This window comes from Planococcus citri, chromosome 5 (assembly GCF_950023065.1).
Source record: "Planococcus citri chromosome 5, ihPlaCitr1.1, whole genome shotgun sequence".
In the NCBI taxonomy this organism is placed as follows: domain Eukaryota; kingdom Metazoa; phylum Arthropoda; class Insecta; order Hemiptera; family Pseudococcidae; genus Planococcus; species Planococcus citri.
In genome coordinates, this window is record NC_088681.1 from 28550892 (window position 1) to 28576684 (window position 25793).

General features: G+C 35.9%; 1 protein-coding gene across 4 annotated transcripts in view; it reads left to right on the top strand.

The window, feature by feature from the left end:
• Positions 1-25793, top strand: part of pxb — a 247864-nt gene that overhangs the window by 205469 nt on the left and 16602 nt on the right. For 3 of the 4 annotated variants that reach the window (XM_065365571.1, XM_065365572.1, XM_065365570.1), the window contains one exon: positions 19002-19220. In XM_065365571.1, the coding sequence (XP_065221643.1) occupies positions 19002-19220 (219 nt within the window). Of the gene's footprint in view, positions 1-6786; positions 7051-19001; positions 19221-25793 lie in introns of those variants that run through there. The other variant, XM_065365569.1, reaches the window with a different exon arrangement.

Sequence of the window (25793 nt, forward strand, 5' to 3'; positions counted from 1 at the left end):
AATACTCTAGTAGAGCTTTCATTCGCACTCTACGAAGAAGAAATTTTAACAGGCGTTGGCATATTCATGCGAGATATACGGATACGTAAACGTTTATCTATGTACGAGAACAACAAATCCGGATGGAAACGTGTCAAAAGCCGAGTTAATAGATTAAATTAGACCGTTTTAGCGTAATTATAAATGAATCAAAGTTTTGTCTTGTTATTTAATTAACTCGACATCTTTCCTGTATAATTCGCACCACGTATACGTGAGCTTCGCTTTTATTTCACGTAGTTAACTTTGTACTTCGTATAGTAAAATGTACTAAAAATTTTACATTGAATGCGAAGGTAGACGAATCAGAGAATACCTTCCGGTGTTTCCATGTCGACTTACAAGGAAGGAAGAGAGAGGGAGGAGAAATGGGGAATTTTCAAAGCTTACTTCTTTTTATACAGGGTTTGGAAATTGGATTGGGATTTGGTGGAGGAAGTAATGGAACCCCCCCCCCATCTCCCGGATGTCAAACGACCTTGAATAAGTCGACCAACTTTCCAACTTTTCCGAGACTCAAGACTCGACGAAGTCAATAAACTTTGAAAATTTCATGTTAAAAAAATTGTAGAGAATTTGATTCTCTTTCACATTACTAAATTTTCGTGGGGGTACGTGGCTAATGAGCCACCCTGTATAAAATTACACCTACCAGGTGATAAACACCTAAAATAGAATTGAATTGAGTACAACAACTAACAAGGCATAATCTGATTCTGAACTGGCTATAAAAATGGATGTGAAGGTCAAATAGACGAGAAAATTGAACGATTTAAATCACTTCAGTAGCAATATATCAAACAGTCCGGTGCAATTCCACCCTAAAGCAAAACGATCGTTGACATTTGCACATCAGGTGACTATCTATAGTGATAAATTCACCGCATAAGTGTCTCTTTCCGCTGTAAAATAAGAGGGAGAAATGAGTAAAGCATCAGATACGCTCACACAATCATCGACCACAAGCTGAACTTCCTTCCTCATTACCTATTAAATAATGCATTTTCAAATTACGAGTACCAACGCGCACCTATCCTATACTTTTATTACGCGGCAATAAAGGCAGATAATTGCTATCGATAAAACAAAAAGAAGACGAAAAGAAAAAAGAAAAGCCCTCGTGAAGCGCGATCGAGAGGATGCGTTGGCAGCGGGACGAAAAAGTTATAAAATCGACGACTTCGCAAAGGCGTAGTCACCGCATTCGGTTTTTATTTAGCTTTTAAAACTATTCGACCACTTAGCCAATATTCACCTGTCACGTACAGAGAGCGTTAATTTATTTAGAAAGGGCACTTCGTCTCCCCTTCGAGGCAGTAAAGACCAACTTTTACAAAAAGTACCTATACTCTGGCTGGCTTGGCTTGTTCTCCCAAGTCGAACGAGAAAGACAGATAGAGTGGCACGAGGGTGTGGAGAATTCGCCGAGGATTAAATGGAATCAATGTAATGAATCGGAAAACTCGACGGACGTGGGCAAGTCCGAAAGATAACTTTTGTTTCGAGTCGGAGTAAAAACTCTTTTAATGTAAAAGGAAAAAGTATACCGTCGTACTTATCGGATTTGTAAAAACGGAAAGTGAAAGAAGAAAAATATTCTATAGACCGGGTAGCGCTATTTAAATACCACCATTTTCAATGCCATGCCATCGTATATACAAAATATTGCCCACGTGCCAAAATATATTTAACCGAAGCACCTCACACACACACAGTGCCAGCGAATCGAACCCACAGCATTTTTCATTTTACATTTCCTCTTTTGAAATATCTCGCTATATTTCCAGCCAAACGCGAGGTAATCGGACTTGAAAGCTCGTCCATTTGTACTTTAAATACGCGTCCCGTTTTGCCAATGAGACTATAAACGCGATAATACCGGTGAAAAGGCTTTAAACATCGTCGTTTCGCCTTGTAAAACTACTACCACTTTTAATCCGATAACCTAACCGATCTGTGTTAGCGTTTAGACCTGGCTTTTTTTTCCTGCACCATTTTTCTACCATCGACGAGTATTTTTCCCCCGTGATTCTCGATGCTTTCAACGATGTGGTAAATAATCGCCGGATTTAATAATCATTACCTAAATTCTCGAGTCGAATTGCTACACATAAATCTTGCCTTAGATATCGAGTATTTGGTTAAATATCTTGTAGATTGCATACAGGGTGTCATTGGCTCAGAATTGGAATAATCGAGAGTCAAAAAGGGGGAAAGCATTAAGCAGTTGAGTATGTTGCTAGAGTGAAGATCGATTAGAGGAAAAAAGCGGAACTACATAATTTTAGAATAATGGGCATCTCGAGTCTTTTGCTGAGAGAACTTTAGGGTCATCCATTCAATATTTCAAATTTATTTGCAATTTTATGAAGGAACTTTCTTCGCTCCAATGGAGTAATTGTGCCAAAATCAGATCTAGAAATTGGTGTCCTGGAAATTTTCAAAGCTGAAATAAAAACCCCTCCAAATAAGTATCTTAACAGAATTGTGAATCGTTTCATGAACTTGGTTACATCCAAATTTGAAATACTCAAGACAGATTTGATGATGATAATTGATGAAATACTTTGTACTTCCATTGAATTTGAAACAAAGTCTGTAATACTGCCAGTGACAGGACAGTTTCTGTTTTTGGTTATTGAATGAAAGATTTGCTCAATTCTATTCTCAAATTGGGGAGCTGGAGGGATAGGGACGGGCTATACTCTGAAAATAAATTTTTTATTCAATCTGTTACAAAATTGTAACATTTAGCTTGCAAGCAATTAAGACTGAAATCTCACCGGTAGGTCCAATACTTGACATCTAGATACACAGATGGTATACTTCTTCATCATAATTCAAAAGATTTTTTACTAATACATTGTCGTGGTTAGAAATTCTTTCTTAATAGATGTTACTTCTTATGGATATCGTTGATTTCACACTAGGTACCTATTTCCAAATCTTCTAGAATTTTGTTCTGGTGAACCTTTGATAATTGGGATATTGGATTCACTAGCCGAACCCCATAGTTCAATACCATACAACCAAATTGGTTTGAATAAACATTTATGTATTAAGATCTTGTTTTGTTGGTTCAGCATATTAGTTTCCAAGAAGCTAATAAAGCGATTTGATTTTTTTGTCGAGTTGAGTTCTCTTCTTCAGAATATGATCTCTCCATGTGAGATGGTTATCAAGGTTGTCGTCGTCATCGTGGTTCCTTCGGAAATCGTATTTTTGTGGTACCCTAACAGGGTGAGGCGAATGCCTATTGCCACTGCGACTATTCTAGGGAATCAACGTTATTTTGAGCTTTCACGTAGTAGATTCCCATTGCTTTCTACGCTATCTATAAAGTAGCTCATACATCACTAGCTGGGTTTTTACAACCCTGAGTAATCCCAGATATTTCATGATGTTCATTCAAAATCATTGTTATTAAACATTAGTGAGCAAGTTGTTTCGACTTTTCTTCTGGTAAAATGGACATAGGTAGCTTGATTTTTCACTATTGATTTTGATTCTCCAAGTTTGACACCATTAGCTTATTGCATTTAAGTTGTTTTATAATATTTGTCCATTGCAACATATGGATCAAAAGCTTGTGTGGTAATTGCGGGGTCATCAGCAAATGTCGTCATTGTGACGTCGCTTGTGAAAGGGATGTCACCACTGTCACCAGTGAAGAGAAGATATAATATTGGGCTCAGTATGCTTCCTTGTGGTACTCTTGCTCGGATTGTTCTGAAGTCAGAGAAAACATTGTCCTATGTGACTCTGAATTTGCTGCAGCACAAATTTTTTTATGTTCAAGAGAGTTGTTAATTTTTTCAACTAGACAATGTACTGGCTGAATTATACCAAGTCGTATTATGTTTTGAACGAAATCCGAATTGGTGTTTTGGAATCAGCTTTCTCTTTTCCAGAATTGACCATAGCCTTTGTAAAATTAGTTTTTCAAAGATTTTAGATAAGATTGGCAATAAGCTGATAGGTTTGTACGATGAGGATGAGGTTTCATGTTCTGGTGAAAATTTGAACTTAGCATCTTTGATAAACAAACAAATGATATGTCACGGGGGGGGAGGAAGGGGAAGGGGGAATCCAAAATATGAGCCCTTTGAACTCAGCATCATCAAATTATAAAAATAGATATGTCCCTTCAATTTTGATTTTTTTTTAAAATTATATTGGTGAGAGACGCTGCCCTTTTTAAAATTCATTTTCCATTGTTATTGTAATTTTGGTAATTTACCGTATTTTGAAATCATAGTTTGGTATTTATGGTAATAATACTCTAAAATTCGGGGTAATCGGAGAAAATTCGTAGTTCATATCTCAATGCACATTTTTTAAGCTTCAAGTTCACTTGTTACATACTTTAGGATAGATTACACTTTCTCCATGAGCTTTATTACCAAATATGCTGTTCAAAAAACAAAGTACCTACCTAATTAGCTCTAATCCGAAGTGAAATCGATCATTTGATCGGATACCCCGATAATTGTATTCACTATCGATGTCAAATCATACTTAGGTCTAATTTCCATAAAAATATAATAACGATATTTAATACGATTACCACAATTACCCGTATTTACCCTCATACGACGTTTAGGGGCACAATTGAATAGTTTTTTTTCTAGATATACGTTAATTACTTAGTCGATGAAGAGTTATACGTTGTATCATTTGTCAGAGAACAGCAGTAAGACGTCAATTGGCCGTATAATTTATTTAATAATCCTGCGTACAAACTTTCGACTACTTCTCTGCATGTTTTATTGGTATCTTTTGGTCGTTATTAGAGATACTGTAGCTGGCGGGAGGGCTTCTTCGATTTCAGTGTATCTTTAGTTGACCATCTTTTTCTCGTTGTTGTGCTGCTGTTGTCGAAGGTATACGAGTATAGGTACATACAATGAGAGAAGCCAACAACGATATGTATAGGGCTCCGAGTCGAATACCTTTTTAATTATTCGACTCGAGTCGATCGACTGGCTACAAAACACGCGCCTGATAAAAATTAAATACCTTCGGGGATGATTATATACGATGAGATGTTTCAATCAAGGAAGACCCGTGACGACTTCCATGCCATGTTGCTAGTATTCGTTCCTCCAAATTAAGATATCCAAACACCTGTTCGATCGATGGCGACCGTGTTTTTTGGTCATTTTTCCAAACACGGTGCACGAATTAGGTACATAACATGTCAGAGAGGTACGAATTGGGTATGTTTTGAAAAATTATACCGGGTGTCTCGGTTTTTGTGGGTTTGGTTGAAATGAGTAGATCAAATTTGGAGAAAAATGATATTTTCTGAACGTTATGAAAAATTGAAGCATTTTTCTGGTGTGAATTCGAGGAACTCTGAATTTGAACTTTCAAAATTAAAGTTCAACTTTTTATGGGAACTGAGTCAGTTTTTTCAAAAACGTTTGGCTGTTTTGATAATCAAGATGGGCAACATATTAACCTAGCGTTTTTAATAAATGGTACTCTGTCCTGTCCAAGTCTTGCAGCTGGGCACTGGGACATGGACACCCTGTATAAATAGATATGTTTTACCTCCGGTTGATTAAGATATGAAACACAGGATTGGACGTTACCTTAATTGACACATCAAGATTGTAAAAATTCGATTAGCAGGGCAGGCTGGTATTAGATTTGGAAAATGTTTCCTCGGTGGTGTTTGCGATTGCCGTAAAGTATATAAATCAATCGCTGATATCGAAAGGTAGCAGCGATAAGGACTACGTTGGCGGCTTTCGAAGGTGAAAAACATCTGGTATCCGAGGGTTGAACCTTTGGATAAAGTGAGACATCAAGAAATAGAGAACGATGCGTGTGCAAGGCGAGCTAAGGTCGTAAGGACTCGACGTGTGTATTATTTTTCTAAAAACATAGTATATCTCGTGTACGCCTTCTTGTATTAAATGCATTTTTGGGGTAAACACAGGCGCACGTTTCGAAATACTAGCTCATCAGAGCTAGAGAAAGAGATACAAAGATGCTAAGATGTAATAACTTTATTAAATCGAAGCCTTCAAGACTCGCGAGGAGAACTTTACATATATAGGTATATCGAGGTATGTTGAAAAGAGAGAACATTATACGAGATATTTTACCTGCGCTAGGTACCTGTAACGCTGTGAGCTGTGGTGTTTATTGGTGCGTCTCTACTCTCTACCTCTGCCTCTCGCTTATCTCTCTACAAACGACAGATTGTTTTCTACGGGCTAAATAGAGCGTCAGCTGCTGCTTCTGCCCGGTTTTAATATAGTAATCAAGCGAGGCCGCCATCGCCTTACTCTTTTTAACCTTAAAGGAATAAAAATGAAAAGCCTAGTCGCGCATTTCGCATCGCTATTAAGATAACGATCTCACCTGGGTTTTTGTTTTTATCGGTACTTCTCTCTGCTCGTCCGTGTTCTCTGCAGCAACAAGAGTCGAAGAAAAAATAAAATAAGAGGGGATACGGTAATTAGGATTTGGTTTTCCAATGTGTCGGCACGTGGGGGTTTGCCATTGTAGTTGTGTACAGTCGAGTAGATGTTCTGGTCGCGGTAAACATGGCGCTTATTTGTTTCGAAGCTCGTTAATTAATACCTCGTCTCTAGAGAGACACATACCTACAGTTGGAAAGAGATGCGCGATCCTCATAAAAAATTTTCAGTGTTGTTTTCACGTGCCAGTTCAGCATTCGATTCTGTGTTGTGTGTGCGATTCGGTAATTATTGGTAAATATTTCGAAGTTTTTTTTTTGTTTTTTTGTTTTTCGATGTGTCGGGTAAACATTGCGCGCCAAATAGTGAGCTTAATTATGGTGATTCGTTTACTCGATAGCGGTGTATTTGTTCTGTGAAGCTAATGCGTCGATGGGCTTGGCTGCAAATCAAAAGGGTTGGTATGAGCTTTTTTCTAGACGAATTTCCAGTGTTGGAAGGGAGACTATTTAACGATGAAGGCCATGTTGAAGGATCTATCGATGGTGCGGAAGCTGAATTTTCATTTTTGCCAAAGGTACGCACAGTGCAAGTACGAATGAATTCCTGCTAAAATTATTACGTAGATTTTTTTATTGTTCAATTTTTTAAATGAATATTTCAAAATCTCGTAAAAGCTAAAAAAATTGTTCTTGTTGAACTGACTATTGAGCTTTTATAATTGCGTACGTTTTTGCCATTTTGTTAGTGATAATTTGAAAGTTTTTTCAAAACAAAGCGTATTACCTCCCCTTCCCACCCCTCATGACAGATACATATTTTTTAAATTAAGTGGTGGAAGAGGGAGGGGGTAGCAACAAAAGATATTTTTCAAATTTTAGTTTGAAAACCTATAAGTTTTTTGACATTTCTTTTGGGAGGGGGAGGGGTAAATAATGAGGCATTACTTTTTTGATTTTTTTTTCAATTTTTGATTTTTTATGGCTTTTTAAAAATATTTATTGAAAAAATTCTCAAATTTTTCCACAATTCGTCATTTTTTTGGAATCAAGTAATCAGATCTTTGTTATTTTCAATTTTTATTGATTTTTTTGAATCAATTTTTAAAATTCGTTTGGCTTTTTTCAAAATTAAGGTCTGAACGTTCAAATGTGTTTGAAGTCTAATTGAATTTTTCAACGGAAGAATTGCTGAGGTATTCAGGGTGTCTAAGAAGGAGGTAGGGGGGTGAGGGGATGGGGAACGTTCTTTTATTTTTTTTAAATGAAAGTTGACTGAACCTAGCAAAAAAAACATGACCAAATCACTTGAACAAGGCATAGAAAAAATTTCGAATTTTTAGATCTAATACCACCTTGAGGAAGTAATCTTGAAATTGTCATAATTTGAAGGAATAGGACTGTAATTTTGAGAACTCCTGAACTTGTTTATTCTCTTCTTCTTTCAGAACTTTGAATCTTTTACTTTTTTTCTCGTGGAATGATCGTGCATATATTTTATTGCATTGAACGTGATAATAAAAATGTCATTGATTAGAAACTCTGCAAAATTTTCCCAAAATTTTAAAAGTCTGAATAAATGTCGGAAAGTCATTTTTAAAATTTGACATAATTTTAGCACTTTTTTGATTTTTTTTTCAAGAATTCAGGCTTGAGATATTAATAATCTACTTCAATGTTGCCCAAAATTTCAAAAATTTGTTATTTTTTCAAATTTTCTAAAAAGTTATCCAAAATGCCCAGAATTTGTCACAATTTTTTCCAAGTTCTTAAAAATCAAATGAAACATTGTAAATCAGGTATGTATACTCTAATTCTCTTAAATTAAAAACCGATCAAATTTTTCATGTTTTACAAAAATGTTAGAAAATTATTTTTGAAAGTTTTTCAAATCTTACCGATTTATTGATTGTTTCCCTTTCTTCTCCGAAGTGAGACTTGACTAATATCTCGAAGTATAAGGTAACCGATTGTCCAGAATAGCTCTTTGGGAGGAGGGGGGGGGGGTCAACAGCTCCACACGAAGCCAAAAATGCATCGACATTTTTTCAACTTCTTTTTTCATCCATGATTTTTTCAAAGTTTTTATCAATTTCCTTATCATCTCTGCGCCTATTTTACATCTTGAAAAGTTCAAAATCATCGTCACTTATACAATGAAAAACATTCATGAATTCAAAGTTTGGTGAACAGTACGCTTTTATCATCATTTTTTCACATTTTCTATTTTTATTTATTAATTTTTTTTCATATTTCAAACAGCAAAAAATATTATAAAATTATCCTCCAAAATTATTTCGTTCGTAGTTTCATAAAACGCCTTAAATTTCGTTAAATTTTAAGTCCAAACTATTCCCAATGAATATAACTCGTCCTTTTTTACCCTCATCGTATTACAAATTATCCCTTCCTCTCTCACACCTCATCCCATCAATTGACAAAGTTCTTCATTTTTTCTCTTTCGTGACCAAGGTTAAATAAATTTATTATTCAACTATGGGTACCCTTCTGTCACGAGGGAAGAAGAGTTACCAGACACCAGTAAGTTTATAAATGAGAATTGACCCTCGAAGGTGTATTTTTTTCTCCATTCGACGACGAACACGAACTTTAGCCAGCAATGCGGTGTGATGTAAAGACACGAACATTGAAAATTGGCAAAGTTGGAGACTTTAGGGTCAATTGTATTGGGAGTAGAATTTCAAAGCGATAAACTCCTCGAATGTACGTATCGGTGGGTAAAATTCTCCTCGCTGTGGGATTTTAAACACGTGCGAATGGAAAACTTGGCCGACGAGACGAGTCCACACGACGAAAATTCGGGGTCTCCGACTTCACCGATGGTCGATGCAATTGGTCATAATACTCATTTGAAACCTCGAATGAGTGTCGTCAGGGTATAAATGACAACATCAGGGTGTCTATGTCTGAGCTGCTTGTGTAGTATATATGCGAATATGTAAGGAAAAGCTTCTGGCATACGGATGATAAATGACGGTTTTGTGAAATAAGCGCAACAGATAAGGTTATACGTATACCACGCGAGTGAAGAAAAAAAAACTATCCATTTATATCGATTAAGGCGAAATTTAGACACGATTTTTCTCGCATGAAACGCTTTTCTGTTAAAGGGAATTTCTCTCGACTGGAGAGAGGAGTCGTTTTTCTTGACAAATTACGCGCACCCGTCTCACCCTTTTACCCCTTTTATCCATCCACGTCGGTTTTTTTGCAGCTATGGTACAACGAACGTTTCAGATTTTCCGTCATTTTAGTAGTATATCGGTATAAAAGAAGGCGCGTGAAGCGAACGCGACATAGAGCAGGGCAGGGCAGAGGTAAAAGTACGCTTGATTGATTGTGTGAAAAATGAGAAACAAGATAATTAATTTAGTATCGCTGATTCAGCAGCTTATTTGCGTGTTTTATTAGGGTTTTGAATCGAGATTCGGTTTCATTATGATACGCTCGGTTACAAAGAGTAATGTGCGTTTTTTTTCTCCTTTTCCTAACCAGCAACAGCAGAAAGAGTAATGGGGGATGGGGTATCGTTGTAATGATGTTATGGTTAAAAGTAACACAATACTGGTAGAGGGTTATTGATGAGGATACATGAAGCTTTTTGTCTTAACCGTATATATGAAATTTCATTCGCGTCGCATTTGTATAAACGCAACAATATGCCAAAGTGGGGTTGGTACGAGTTCAATTACCGGATTTACTCCCTTCCTTGGATACCTACCTATCTGTGTGCATACTTCGAGGGATAGAAGTTATTATCGAACGGTAAAGTATACGAGCAGGATTCACAGACATATAGGTATACCTGAGATTAAGCCTATAATCCGGTAATATGGTCGAATATATACGTCGATGTAAAGTATTAGACGCGAACAAACCTCGATAGAAAATTCTACGCGAGCTTTACGTACCTACGTCTTTTAGGGGTTGGAAAATCTTCAACGACGTTCGTCTAGGAAATGATGTGTAATCATGTCTTCAAACGAAAGTATCTTTTTACAGATCAATTTAGCGGCCAAGTAAAACTTTTCCCATTTCCTGTTGCCAACGAATTGCTATAACTTGGGCTTTGGGGTGCGGAAAGCTAACGTTAAGAAGCTCAAAAAGGCACAAATGTCGACGAGTCGGAGAATACGCGCATGTACGTTGACATTTACCTATACACAGGGTGAGTCGTAAAGAAGGCAAAATCTTGAAATTTATATAGAAAAAGAACAGAGATCTTGAAGTTTTCCAGTTGACGAAATCGTACGATGCTCATTCTATGGCATAACTTTAAAATTCTAATGGCATTTTGAAAGGCCCGTTCGACTATACATATTTTGTATGACTTGAGGTGTTTCTCGATTGTACATACACAATGAAGAGACTCGATTACCTCGCCTACCCCTGCCACCAAACTCGTATCTATTTCTACTTCTAGCTAATTAAATATCTACCTTATACAGTACGGTATATCAACGACGAAGAAATGTCACTAAGGAATGTGCTAAGCGAAGAAGCCATACCTAAAGTAATCTTTTTTCCTTCCTCAGGCATGGCACCATTTTTATTATATTTGTTTAATCAACTAAAACGCGCCAAAGGATAACATTTAAGGTATTTAAAGGATTTAAATGTTAAATACACGAGGCGATGCCTTATCTTCGGATAGCTCTTATAAAGATGACGAAATTCCATAAACATAACTTTGCTTTTATCTTTCACGAGCCGTTTAAGGTTTCCAAATTAGCAGTTCGTCTTCGTCGTTTTGTGCAGCTTTATTAAAGGGAAACACGCGACAGTCGATCATCCGAGTACGAGTACATCGAGCTCTCATTCGTTTAGCTTTTACTCTCTCATAGAGCTATACTACTCGTATACAAGTAGGTACTATACATAATGTATACATATACCGAACTACTTTACAGCTCGGAGACGCTGCTCTTCTCTCTTAAAACTTTCTGCTTATCTTTATACCACGTCGTCGTTTAATATCGTTGCCTCTTGCGAAGAGCGTTTCTGCTACTGCTCTCTCGTCTCTCCCTTGTGCAGTATATTTTCGATGTGCGCTGATATATGCGTCGCGTGCGCGTCGTTTGGTGATGTACGATGCGATGATGATCTTATGGAATTTGTAATTTATGGCCCCATTTAATCCGGCCTGTGAAAATGCTACACGGTTGCTCTGGATGCTGCGTTTCAACCACAGATACGTTTGCTGAGGTTGGTTTAGCTTAGGCTAGGTGGAGATGATATGAAAAAGTCTATGATGTCGATCCTCAGGAATTCGAAATCCCTGATTTTCATAATTTTTATTCAAAAATTACGAAAATATCGTGTGGCATTTTGATACCCAGTAATTCGAAGTCTAGTTTGATGATTTATTTATTTTTTAGATTCAACCCCTCTGTATCTTGCTTTAGTGGTTCATATTTTTTTTTTCAAAATGAGACAAACACTTTTTAATCAATGAAGTATTTCCCATAAAGAGTCAGAATTTTATCAAATCGAGGTAGAAAGCTGAAATTTAGCTTACTTCCTATAATTTCAACCGCTGGAATCGATTGGTAGTGTTTTCAACCATTTCTGTAGCCTTCAGAGGATTTTGGATTTTCAGTTTTTGGAAAAATTTCTAAAAACAGGATCAAAATGAAATTCAACAACCATTTTGGCTCAAATTTACCACCTGTAAGACTTTTTGATCAACTTGGGCACAAATTTTCAAAATGTGATTTTTCTGGTTCATATCAACATTTTATCAATTAGTGATTTAACAAAAAAAACACATTGAATATGAGTTTGACCCGACAGAAACAATTTCTGAAAATTTATGTTTAGATTTTTTTCTCATATCCGGTTGACATGCTTAACTTGACATAAAAAAACACTCAATCTGAATCTAAATCTAAATACCCTTCTCCTGCCAGTACTTGAGGAATTTAACTGCATCATCATCAAGGTGTCCCATTGAATTTTCCAGGACTGATTTTTCCTGATAATTCACACTCAAATAAGTGCTTGTCAGTCTAAACTTCGTCACATTCACACAGATCATCATCATCAGCCAACTGCCATCTATCAAGGTTGTACTTGGATCGTGTAACTCCACTCCTCAATCTGTTGAGTGTTTTCCACAGTCCATATTTTCAGGTACTAGAACTCGGTAGGGCTTCCTGCCTGGTTCTTCCCTCAGCACCTGCATTCCATTTATGCAACTTCTATCTGTCCTGGGTGTATCCCTTAGTTCTTCAACTATTTTCATGAAACGGTGTCTTGATCTGAGGCAGGTTTTTGCCAGTTCTTCATATCCATACATAGGATGTAGCGGATTTTTTAGCATCTTTGTCTTCTCTGTCATGGATGCAACTTCATGTCTGACTGCTGGTGGGGCAATTCCACTCAACTCATACAGATTATTCAATTGTGTTGGGTGTAAGCACCCTGTCACCAATCTACATGCTTCGTTTAAGGATATATCAACTTTACTTGCATGTGCTGAATGACTCCTAACAGGGTAGGCATACTCCCCCACTGAATAGCACAGTGCCAGCGCTGATGTTCTCATAACTTGGGGCTTAGCTCCCCAACTGCTGCCTGCTAGTTTGCGAATTATATTTGTTCTTGCTGCAACTTTCATTTTAGTTGCCTCACAGTGCCTTTTGTAGGTTAAGGACCTATCTAGGGTTATACCTAGGTATTTGGGGTTATCTGCATGTTTCAGATCTGTTCCATCCCATCAAATATTCAATTGTCACTTTGCTTCATGATTTCTGAAATGAAAAGAGCATGTTTCTGCCTTTGTTGGATTTGGTTTGAGGTGGTTATCTTTATAGTATGTGTCCAGTTCCTCTATAGCCTGGTTTAATGGTCCTCCACCTCTGCAAACGTATTATGTTGGGCAGTTGGTGCAAGATCATCTGCATACAGAAAGCGGTTAGAGTCCATGCAATTTATATATTATGCGGATGACGCGCGCATCCAATGTAAGCGGGAACCAACGAGAGGGCCTTGAGTCAGCAGCCAAATGCTAACATGGGCTTCTCATTGGTTCCCGCTTATGTTGGATGTGCGCATCACCCACATATATAAATTGCACAAACTCTAGTATCTGGCCCAATTGGTTGGTTGTTGGTGTAAATGTTGGAGAGAATTGGTGACAGAACACTGCCCTGGGGCAATCCATTATTTTGCCACCTCCAGGTGCTGTTTTTACCATTGAGTTGAGTGGCACGTAAAATCTTCGGTCTTTCATCAACATTGTGGCTATCTGTGTAAATGTAAAATCCCTTGTAAGTTGGTACATTTTATACCGGAGTAGTCGGTGGCACACTGTGTCAGAAGCTGCTGTGAGGTCGACAAACACTATACTCCCAGTGACTTTCTTCTTTTCAAAGCCATCTTCAATGTGCTGTTGTAAGTGTAATATCTGGCCAGTGCATGATTTCCCTGGTCTAAATCCAGCCTGCTGTCTGATCAGCCCTTCAACTATACAATAAGCCATGCAATTTAAAATTACTCTTTCAATTTTTGCCTGATTTCTGTAATACAATAACGTGTGCCTGTCTCCACAGTCTTGGCATTCTTGAAGTTTCTATACAGGCATTAAACACTTTTTGGATCCAATTTATTGTATGTTTAGAGGATGTGACATTTTGTTGAAATGATGTATGAATAAAATTGGGGATAAATTATTAAAATTTTGGAAAAATTGAGATTAAATTTCCAAGTCATTTCACAGCTGATTTTTATGATGTTTTTGCATTAAAACTTTATGATCAGGGTAAATAAGTTCAATTTTAATATACTTTCAAAATTATTTTCTGAGCACAAAAATTATGAGTTTGAAAAATTCTTAAAGATTTTTAAGTTTATTTTATTTTTTTATTTTTTGGGCTGCTGAAAATTTTGGTGTGAAAATGGTCAATTTGCAATTTTTATGTTTGATGCTCTCTCATCAACGTAATCTTGAAATAGTGCCACACCCGGTACGTACAGGCAATTTTTTCGAAATGTCTGATTTCGATTCAAAAATATAATGGAAAATATTAGGTATTAATGTGACTCAACGTACAATTTTTAATCTGGATGTTGATTTTTCGAAATACAGATTCCAAAAAACATATTATTCAAAACTAGAAAGCTCTTCTCTTCAAAGGATATCTAACGGTGATTTTTTTGTTCCTCGCCTCACCAAAAGTTTCTCTTCATGTGACAAACTTTTTGCATTGATCCAAATTGGGACACCCTGTGTACACTCGAACAAGCACAGTACCTACAGTCCTACACATATACGTAAAAAAAAAAGGAGAGCAAAAGCTATCTCAGGGACACATACTGTACTATCAAACATGGTCATAAATACGCGAATGCAATCGTATTATGGCAATAAACAATTTTACAATAAATTGCAACCCGAATGAACGATATAAGCAGACGACTAGGTCTAGGTACAACCAAACCAACGATGAACACCACCAAAAGCCCCATCTCTTTCGAATCATCGTTCTCTCGCAGGAATCATCGTTGATTTACGAGGATATTGCGCCATAACGACGACTCCTCCGTATAGGAATAGGTACGATAGAGAGAATGAGAAAGAGAGCTTCTTCGATGAAATTAAATTTTACAACGGCAACGCTCCCTCTTATCGACTTTTAATTAATAAAAATTTCCGCTTTGTTCGAACGTGTACTCGTGTATAACGCTTCGAGCAGCGTGCCAGGTAAACAAACCTGTGCAAATGTCTTTTAATCGTTATTCGCGAATATCTGCTAAAATGGGAATCGTTTACTACTACCCTCTTTCTATTTCTATTGCATTTACAACTCGTCATCGTCGTTGCTCGTTGTAATGCAATATACTTCTACAAGCAACTTTCGCATTGGTAGTAGTCGAGCTAGAGCATTGAGCAGCCACGACAAAGGTTAACGTTGGGGTTCGCTAAGAAACTAAACGTTTTCGCTATCTTTGCCTTTGATATATAGACGACGTTTTCTTCCATATATAAAGCGAGGGTAAAAGCTACTCGTACTATAAGGGATTGTCAAAATGTATACCATTCTCGAACACGAGCACCCTATTTGTTTGGCAACTTGGTCTGGCCGGAAAAAACCACTGCTCGAGTCTCTTCATCAATCATCAATCACGCAGACGACATCGACGGAAAGAAAACCCGAGCCGGAAAAAATCCATAGCAATTATCACCCTTGCCAATTGACACCTCCTCGTAGTTTATGGCCAACTCGTGTCCGAATTAAAATCGCGTCAGAGAGATATTTTGAGAACCAACGCAGCCGCCGCACCTGCCGCCGACTTGTATATACTCGTACAGGAAATCGAAAAGTTTCAAAGGGCAAAAGGCGAAATGCCAACGAAATATTTTCCCAACTTGAACAACAACCAACCGACTGCTACGTTAGCGAATCGAGTGAAATGGCGAAATTTCGCCCAAAATTCTTCATCTATCTCTTCTTTCATACATAAGGGGGCCTTTGACGTGAACGGGGCAGAGCGGCGTTAACCGGCTTATACTTTTGGCTCTTTGCTTTTTCGCCTTATGTTTCCCTCGCGCAGTCTTCTTGGTTTTACTTCTTCTCTCCACGACTGTTGGCTTTTATGTATAGGAGGAGTGTAAAAGGAGCTCTTCGCGTCTTTTGTCACATATCGAAAAGTCAACTCGAGCACACGTTTTCCAAATATATATTATCATTTCGTTAAAAGTGAATTAAATTGACACCGAGCGCGTATAGACTAATGTAGTGAGACGATGGAGGCTGGTTACTCTCGCCAAAATATCCCTTCATCCGGTATAGTCGAATCTTTCGCAACTTTTCCCCTTTTCCGCATTTATAGCTGGAAATGCTGGAGCTCGATGCTTTTTAATTTATAACCTTTCTATAGGTGAAAGGCACATGGACTTTTTGTTCGATTGAGTTCTGCTACTTTCTCTGAATTTTCCCTTGGTATCAGAGAATGACTGGGATAGGTGACAAATATTTTCACCAGATGCTGATTCATCAACTAAAACCACGTGAGTGTAAGTTGGGTTGCTGACTTTACACATCGAAGGGACGAAATTATGAGCTATTCTATTGTTCATTCATTGAAGTTGCGTAATTCTTCAACGAAATGCCCAGTTTCTGAATGACCTGGAAAATTGGGAAAAGTCAGAAATTTTCACGCTTTTAGAAAAGTCATGGAGATGTAACGGAAAGATATATCCGGGAATTTTATAAAACTAATTACCTATTTTATTATTTTTTTAACCTCGGATTTTACTCAAGTTTTTGCAAACAAAATTCGCTCGGAAATTTTTAAATCACTGTTTCGCCACATAAGGATTTTACAACCCCCCCCCCCCTCGAGATTGTGGCAAAGTACGTTAATTGTTGATCTGTTAAACTCGTTTTAAATATCAGCAATTTCGAGAATGTCTTTAGAATTGAGCCGTGCTCCTTATTTACGTTATAACTGTCCAAAAAATGTTGATTTTTGCATTAATCGCCGAAAAAGTTTTGGTTTTTTTCAAAATTGGCGAACAAGGTTTTTTTTACAAAAATACATACCAAAAAAAAAATGTTGCCAGAAAAAAGGCTTAAAAACTCTTTTTTTGGGTGAATTTTAAAAAATCCAATGCTTTGACAATAAATTTCTTCTTTTTGATCAAAGCTTTAAAAAAGTTTGTTTTTTGCAAAAATTGTCAGGATATCTAATTTCTTGCAAAAATTAAAAATTCCTGTTTCTTTCACTGCAGAATTGACGAAAAAAAGTCCTGTAATTTGACAAAAATGTCAAAAAAGACAAAATTCTTGTTTTATGCTTACTTGCTAGATTTTTATGTCTTAATTGTTGCAAAAATTGTCAAAAAATGCTAATTTTTTATAAAAAAAACTCCTGTTTTTTCACAGAATTTCTGAAGAAAAAGTGTTGTGTTTTGACAAAAATGCAAAAAAATCCTGCTTTTTGACAAAAGAGACAGCAAGTTTTGTTTTTTATTTAAATTTTTAAAAAATTCATTTCTGAGAAAAAATTTGATGATTTTTGGTAGCTACTTAAAAGTTGAAAAAATTCTCGGTTTTTTGTCAAAACTATTGAAAAGTTCCTTTTTTTTGTGAAAATGGTACTTTTTTTTCATAGTTGTCTTGAGTAACCACAAAAGTGCTGGTTTTCGCAAAAATTGTCAAAAAGTAGGCAAGGGTAATTTTTGTCAATTTTTTTTCAAAATTGTCAAATAAGTCCTGTTTTTTTTTTTACCAGAATGGGCAAAGAAGGTCCCATTGTTTTTTCAAAATAATGTAAAAAAAAACTCAAGTTCACCAGAATTGTCAAAAACCTTAATTTTTGCCTACATTCTCAAAAACACCCCATTTTCCCCAAAATTGTCAAAAAGTAGGTAAGGGTAATTTTTGTCCAAATTTTTTTTTCAAAATTGTCAAATAAAAGTCCTGTTTTTTTTAAACCAGAATGGCCAAAGAAGGTCCCATTGTTTTTTCAAATAGGTATCTAATGTAAAAAAACTCAAATTTCACCATAATTGTCAAAAACCCTAATTTTTGCCTGCATTCTCAAAAACACCCCATTTTACCAAAATTGTCAAAAAGTTCAATTTTCTGCTAAAATTGTAGGAAAATTTAATTTTTAAGAAAATTTATCAAAAACTCCTTTTTTTTGCAAAATTGAATTTTTTTCCAAAATCCTATTTTTTTTTTAATTTAAAAAGTTCTGTTTTCTGCCTGTTTTATGAAAAGTTCTTTTTTCTGTTTACACGAATAAATGGTCTAATTTTTCGCCCAATTTGGGGGAAAATGTTCCATTTTTTGCCAAAGTTGTAAAAAAGTTCCAAGTTTTGGCAAAATTGTCAAGATGGTCCAATTTTTGCCGAAAAAAGTCCTGTTTTTTGCCTAATTTTTCAAAGAGTCCTGCTTTTTTACCTTTTTTTTTCATTTTCTTGTTCAACCTTGGTGCGTAATTTTCCATTTGCTTTGTTTCATTTCTCATAGGTCTATTCTCATTAAAAATGGGAACATCTTGACCTCAAAAAGTTCTGGTTCGAACAAATTCAGAGCTTCCTCAACTTCAATTTGCTGTTTGATTGTACCTACTTTATATTCAAAAGGTCCGGAAAATTGGACCAATTGGTCTGAAAAACTGGGAAAAGTCATGGAAAATCATTTTTTTAATTGCATGGACACCATGTTAAAATTTCTGAATTTTTAAAATGCTCTATAGCGTTTTCGATTTTGAATTTAGGAAAACAATATTTTGTCAATGATCAAAATGGACGACGTCACAAAGCATTTTGAAAATGTCAATCGATCATACTTTTTTCAATTCTGAAGATGGGCTATAATTGATATGAATTCTAAACCCTCATACTTCTATAATTCCAGCTCTTTGGAAATCCTGCTACCCTGCGAGAAATCTCTACGTCTACACGAATCTTATTCGGACACCCTGTATGTTTAATACACGTATACATATAAGTACATAAGTCGTATAACAAACGGTTTGGTTTATATTGTTTCAGGTTATGGAGATTGGATCGCCGGCCAACGATGCCGGAGAAGCAGATAACTCGTTGCCTGCCCTTTGGGAATTAGATAGTCCGGAATACGAATGTGATTGTCCTGGACCGCCTCCACCTCTATTTAAGATACCACCACCGCCTAGACCACCTTTTCTATCCGAAGTTGCAGATTGTTCAGAGGTTACTATAGCGGATTACGAAAGCTGTGATAATATGCCTGTAAGTATTCCTGCATCGTCTTTCTATTTTTTTTTCTCATGTACCTCTACCTACCTATTCGCGAAAAATTGATGCCGCATTCATCTCTTTTTTTTCTTTTTTTGGTCGGACGTTCTTGCGCTATTTATATATTCGATGCGTACGACCCTCCCCTTCTCTTACATTATAGGCTTCGCCACAGACCCGAAAAAAATGGCGGATTACGTAAAAGCGTCGGCTTCGGCTTCGCATTACAGTGATTAAAAGCGTATCTTTATTGAAAGAAGAGAAAAATAAATCCTTTATCGACTGGACGTATAGTTAAAAGTGTAAGGGCGACTTTGAAAGTATATCTCTCTAGAAGAGATACTAGAAAGAGAAACAAGCAGCACGAGCAGATTAACTATGGAACCCTATTAAGTGCTTTCTTGTGCCATTTAATTACATTAGTTCGCCGATACGGTTTTTGTATTGAAAAACAGATGATAAAAGAGGGATTCTCAGATATCAATACGTTAATATTATTAAAGTTTTTACATCGGAGTGCGTTTAACGCGATCCTTATGTATGGTTTAGTCGCAGATTTGTGTATGGAAATGTTGATGCGATCGCCTATAAGTACTTGAATATACTAGCTCTAATGTTAATCCCGTTGTGTCTCTGTGATAAAAACCCTCCTCCGTTTCTCTTCTTCCATCCTGTACTGCTAGTGCATGATCGTTCTGTGCTGTCTCGTGTATTCAAATTTATAGATTTGAACTTGGCGTAGAGATTTTTGTTTTTTAATTAATACATCGACGTTTAGTGTAAAATTTTGGTTTATTTGTCGGTTTAATCTTTTGTTTGGAGTTTGAACGTGAGCTTGATGAGATTCGATATAATAGAGAAGTATGCTGAATTAATTAGCTGTAAATTATTAATTTTTTGATAGAATTTAAATTTCAAAAGTAACGGTTGGTTTTCGTCGAAGAAATAAATAATTAAGTCTGTATTCAGTTTAAATTCAAGTGGGATGTTTTCAAAAAAAATATAAATTTGGAAATGATGATTGAAAAATTGAAAAAAAAAATGAGTCACAGGAAAAGAGAAAATAATTGCAATTTTTTCATTTTTTATGATATAAGAAAAACTGTCACGTAACATTTTTATCAAATGTGGGAATAAATTATCGTTGCTCATGGGGAGGGGGGGGGGTAGAATTCGAGAAAACTTTTGCCAATACTTCAATTTTCAGTCGAGAAAGTCGACAAAAAGTTGAAAATTTCGGATTTAAATGCTTCATTTAAAAAATGTTACAATTCCTACCAATGAAAATACTCAGTCAATAAAAATCATATTTTATTAGTATCCACGTTTGAAAAAAATCACAATAAATCAAAACACAAAAAAATGTGATCCGTGAAAAAATTAATGAAGCTCGTTGATGATGAAAATTATCGTAGGAACATTTTTCAAAGTTGGGCTACTTGTTACAAATTTTTTCAAATCTGATTTTTTGTGAAAAAGGTACAGCAAGAAAAAATTGCATACGAAGTTGAAAAATTGAAAAACTTGACGTTGGTTCGAATTGATTCGATTTTTATACCTATTATTCATTTTAAAACTATCAATTTTTAGGGGGAGGGGAGAATCGAGAAAATATATCGGTTGAACCTGAGTTAATATCTTTCCAGGAGGAGGACAGGACGAGGAGAATCCTCGAATAAGCATCGATTGAATGTGTAAAAGAAACTAAGAAAAGTTGAAGTACATTTTGAATAATAAACTAATTGTTACAACTCTCACACGATTTCACTCGTTACAATTAACATATAAAAAATTGATGGAAATTTGTTCAAGTTGACAGTGAACTGAAAAAAGGTTACGAAGTAGGTACCTATATTTTATTCAAAACAAAAGGGTTTCACGTAAAGCTCGGATAAATGTTTTAAGCCGCTATAAACGAAGACGATTAATTTAATTTTAATTTGAAACATTAAGTATTAACTCGGAGTAAAATCTAGCAAGTTGTAAGATTTCAAAAAATGTTTCGAAGTTAATGGATAAGGATTAACACACCCGGTTGGTAGCTTTTTTTTCACAAAGCATAGTTCTCTAAACTCAAAGTACGTGAATCAAAACTGTAGGAAACAAATATTTTTACATCGATTATGATACTCATCGTACAATATTCCAACCCAAGTACTCGAACAAAAACTCTGAACGTAGCCTGAAACTTGGCCGCAAGAAGACATCACAAAGCAAACGAGAAAAACGCAAAAAAAAAGTACTAAAGAAACTCATAAGTCCTTTAAGCTCTCAACTTCTTGGCATGAAAATTTTGAAAAATAACAATTTTTCAGCACTTTTAACATGTAACGTTGCATTTGACATTGTAAACAGAGTGAACGAGAAAGAGAGAAAGTAAAAAAACACAAACCGTTTCGTTGAAACACTCATTACTAAAACAACTTTTAAAAAACGTTTAAAAGTTTGAAAAGTTTGTTCGACTTTTTTATTGTTCGTAATTTCTTGTATAGTTTTGTACGTTTTTTTCTTCATTTCATTTTTTTTTTCTACTTCATCCGCTAACAGGTTTTTGGAAGCAAAGTTTTATAATGCAGCTTATACTTTTCTAGTATAAAAATTCGTTTTTAAATTGCTTTTACTTATTTTTTTTAAAACTTGTAGTTTTTGCTTTTTTTTTTGTTTTTTCCCTTCTGGTCTTTGTTGGTGATGTTTTTATACAGCGAAAATGGGTAATTTGTGAGATAGAATGTACGTTTTCATTGGCGAGATTTTTGCGTTCGCGTTTCATCGTTGTCGAGAGTTTAATCGTAATAAAATATCCGTTTAAGTTGAACTAAGTACTTTCTAAGAGTACCTATAAAATAGTTAAACTTGCGAAAAGCTCGTTCGACTCACCTTTTTTTTTTTCGCTTTTCATTGACTGGAAGAAAAATTCACCAACACGAGACGATACGAGTAATTAGTCGCGTGGAATATTATCAAAAAAAGAGAAAAAAATTCCCTTTGGGATACGTATTAGACGTGTCCATTAAAAGGGGTACTATTTTGAAAATGTTTTTGGTCAGTGTAGGTAATTGATGGTTTAACGTATACAGTGTAATGCGTTATACAGGTATATACACGAATGTTCGAGTACAGGCGAAGAGAAATGGGCGGTGATAAATCGACAACATGATTGGCTTTTCGTTTTTGGTCCATTTGAAGGATATCCGGGTCCAGGGTAAATATTTCTACATCCCTTTCGCACGTATCATGGTGTATAGGAAAACGCTTAATGAATATATAACCCTATGTATGCTGGCCCTCTACTATATAGAAACTAATTGCTGGTTGTCTGGACTGGACCGAAATAGCGTGTCAATTTTAAACGCCCTCGCTACATAGCTATACCACTGCACCTTTAAAATACGAACGATTGAGTTTTGTTTGCGATTTGTTTACGTATATGGAAAGCGACAAGTGTAAATCTAATTATACGTATAGTGGGACAAAAGCTTCAGCATTTGGGCTGCTGTGTTGATGCTGAGAGGTGTCTGATGTTAATTGGTTGGATGTAATTTTTGTGGATGCTTTGACGTGTATGTAATATGACGACGTGAAGTCCAGAAATTCCAGGGGTAAAAATGATGAGATATTGTTCATTCTTCAGGATATTATGAAAAAAATAAGGATATGACTTTTTTGTAGAGCATTCAACATTCCACAAGTTGATGTCTAAACTCAAAATTAAAGGCGCAAGAACATTTTAAAAATTTAAAAGCACTTGAAATTTTCAAAATTTTCTATTTCCAAATTTTTATTGTAAAACATGCTCAGTCCAGAGTGGCTACTTTCCAAAAGAGTAATTTAACAACCAAATCAGTAAAGATTGAAATCCATCGACGTGGTGCTTCCTAAAAAGGTTTCAAATGCGATGTTAATTACGTTAAAGAACTGTGCACAATTTTCAGGAAAATTTTACATCGCCGAACACGAGTGGTCGTAAAGAAGACCTATCTTCATTATCTTTACTCGTTTCTCGTTGAAAATTACAAATCGATAAATTAAATCGCTTTCTCTATAGTATAATGAAATGAATTTATTAATTTCATTACTCTTTCTCTTTCTACTTTACTGAATGTCCGAACGAGGTAGAAAATGGTTTAATGAGATTGACCTCGTCGTAATAAGGGCGGCCAATGGCCATTGGCAGCTCATCAAGGGAAGTCAAATTTTGAAGCAAGATTAAACTATTCGACGAGAATGATACGAAAAACTTAATTACGGCTATTTTCTTGATTGTACTGTGAAAACTTGGACGGCCCAGGTCACTTTGGAGGTGCTACAGGCTGTCCAAAGGGTCATGTTAACATATAAAATTGGTAAAATAGCTTGTAAATGCACTTTTATTGACCCTGGAAAAGGGTCAAACGGGGTCGGATGGTTGAAAGCTACAAGAGGCACTTCAGGTACACCCTCTCATTGTACTGTAAAAATTTTGGACCATCTAGGTCAATTTGGAGGTGCTTTAGGCTGTCCAAAGGGTCATGTTAACACATAAAATTGGTAAAATATCTTGTAAATGCACTTTTATTGACTCTGGAAAGGGGTCAAACAGGATCGGATGGTTGAAAGCTACAAAGGCACTTCAGGTACACCCTCTCGTTGTACTGTAAAAATTTTGGACCATCTAGGTCAATTTGGAGGTGCTGCAGGCTTTCCTAAAAGTTGAAAAACGCATAAAATAGTCCAAAAATCCACTTTTTTGACCCTGGAAAGAGGGCAAATTGGTTGGAAAGTCGAAACCTGCACAAGACACGTCAGACACATGCTCTCATTGTACTGTACAAATTTGGACCCTTTAGGTCAATTTGGAGGGGCTGCAGGCTCTCCTAAACACCGAAAAACATGTAAAATAGCCTAAAAATCCACTTTTTTGACCCTGAAAAGAGATCAAATGAGGTTAAAAATCTTAAACCTGCAAATAGCATTCAAGTGGTATTCTCTCATTGAATGATGAAAATTTGGGCCTCCCAGGTCAATTTTAGGGGTAGGGGATCAATAGTATATAGGGGTAAAATAAGATTTTTCCCACCTTAATTTCACCTTAAATGGGGTGGGGATGACCAAGGATGCTGAAATTTGAATATGTTGATCTCAGGGGCTGTAGTGACCAATGTTATGATTTTGGATTCTTTTCATCCATTGGAAGCCGAAATATGTCCCTCCAAAAAAATGACTTTTCTGTAATTTTCAACTTTGACCCTCCCCACTCCAGGAGTCAAATGTGATTGTCGAGAATACCCTATTGCCCAAGTTTGACTTTATTTGATCAATTAGAACCGGTCCCAAGGGGCTTTGGGGTTGGGAACATGTTTTGTGAAAAAGAAAAAAAAGTGAAAAATAGTCAATGATGCCAATATGATTTTCTACGGCATGAATATTGAATATCTGTATCACGAAAATTTGAATTTTAAACAATTCTGAATGAGTGATCAAGTTCTTTCGATTAGAACATTATTTTGAAAAAATTGCAGGTGTCGTTTTCAGCTCCCTTCCCTTCCTCGCCTATACTCATTTTCTTCATCGCTATTGCTTCAGTTTTCTTGCAGGGGACCATAATCAAAATTCTCCCAAATCATCATGTTTTGCAGAAAAATTCACGTTTGTGATTCCTCTTGATTTTTTAGTATTTCTATTTTCACATCGTTTACATAGATGTTCATTTTTTTACTTTTTTACTTTTTTTCTTCAAACTTGCCATTTTCTACTCCCCTAAATCTCAGAATTATACGCGAAATTAAATTCACAAGGTAAAAATACTAAACTATTCTTCTCTCCCTTTTTTTTTTTTTTTTTTTTTTTACGTGAACAAAATCAAATCATACCACATTTCAAAATGGCGTCCGACCAACGTTAGATCTGCCAAAACTGAACAGGCCCACTCAGACTTTCTCGTAGAGTAGATTTTAAAAAGTAAAAATCTCATTTCGTCGTGTTTATTTAATTATAATAAAATACGCGAGCTTTTTCCCCTTTGCCCATCAATTCACCATCATCATCACATCACCCCCTATATATTTCATTTATACTAAAACTTGAAAAATGACTCGCAATGACTATACGTTCTTTTTTCGAGTATTCATTTATTTCGATCAGAGTTTTTTTCCTCCTTTCTGTAATCTTTTTTTTTTCATTTATGTATAAGGCGGTTCTCTTTTATTTGCTCAATGGTTCTGGTACCTACCTATGTATCGTATAGTCTTGGCTTTTTCTTACAAATACTTTCTTTTTTTAAATATTTCATCTTTTCCACCGGGTGCTTATACCTTTAACGCGATTTTATGCGGTTAACGGGCGAATTAATCGTTTGAATTGAAAATGCACGTTGAACTTGGAAGTTTGTTGTGTAGATACGAAATCGATGGCGATGGCTTCTTAAGAAGTCAAATACTCGTACCGATTTATCGAATGAGTAATTGAGTGGATATGTTTTTGAATGAGCTATTCAGTTGTATGCAAGGAAAAGTCTCTTTTGATGGGGTATTAGCTGAAATGACCGGCGAGGTTTGATAAAATAAGCTTTTGAAAGCATGGCGAGTACTC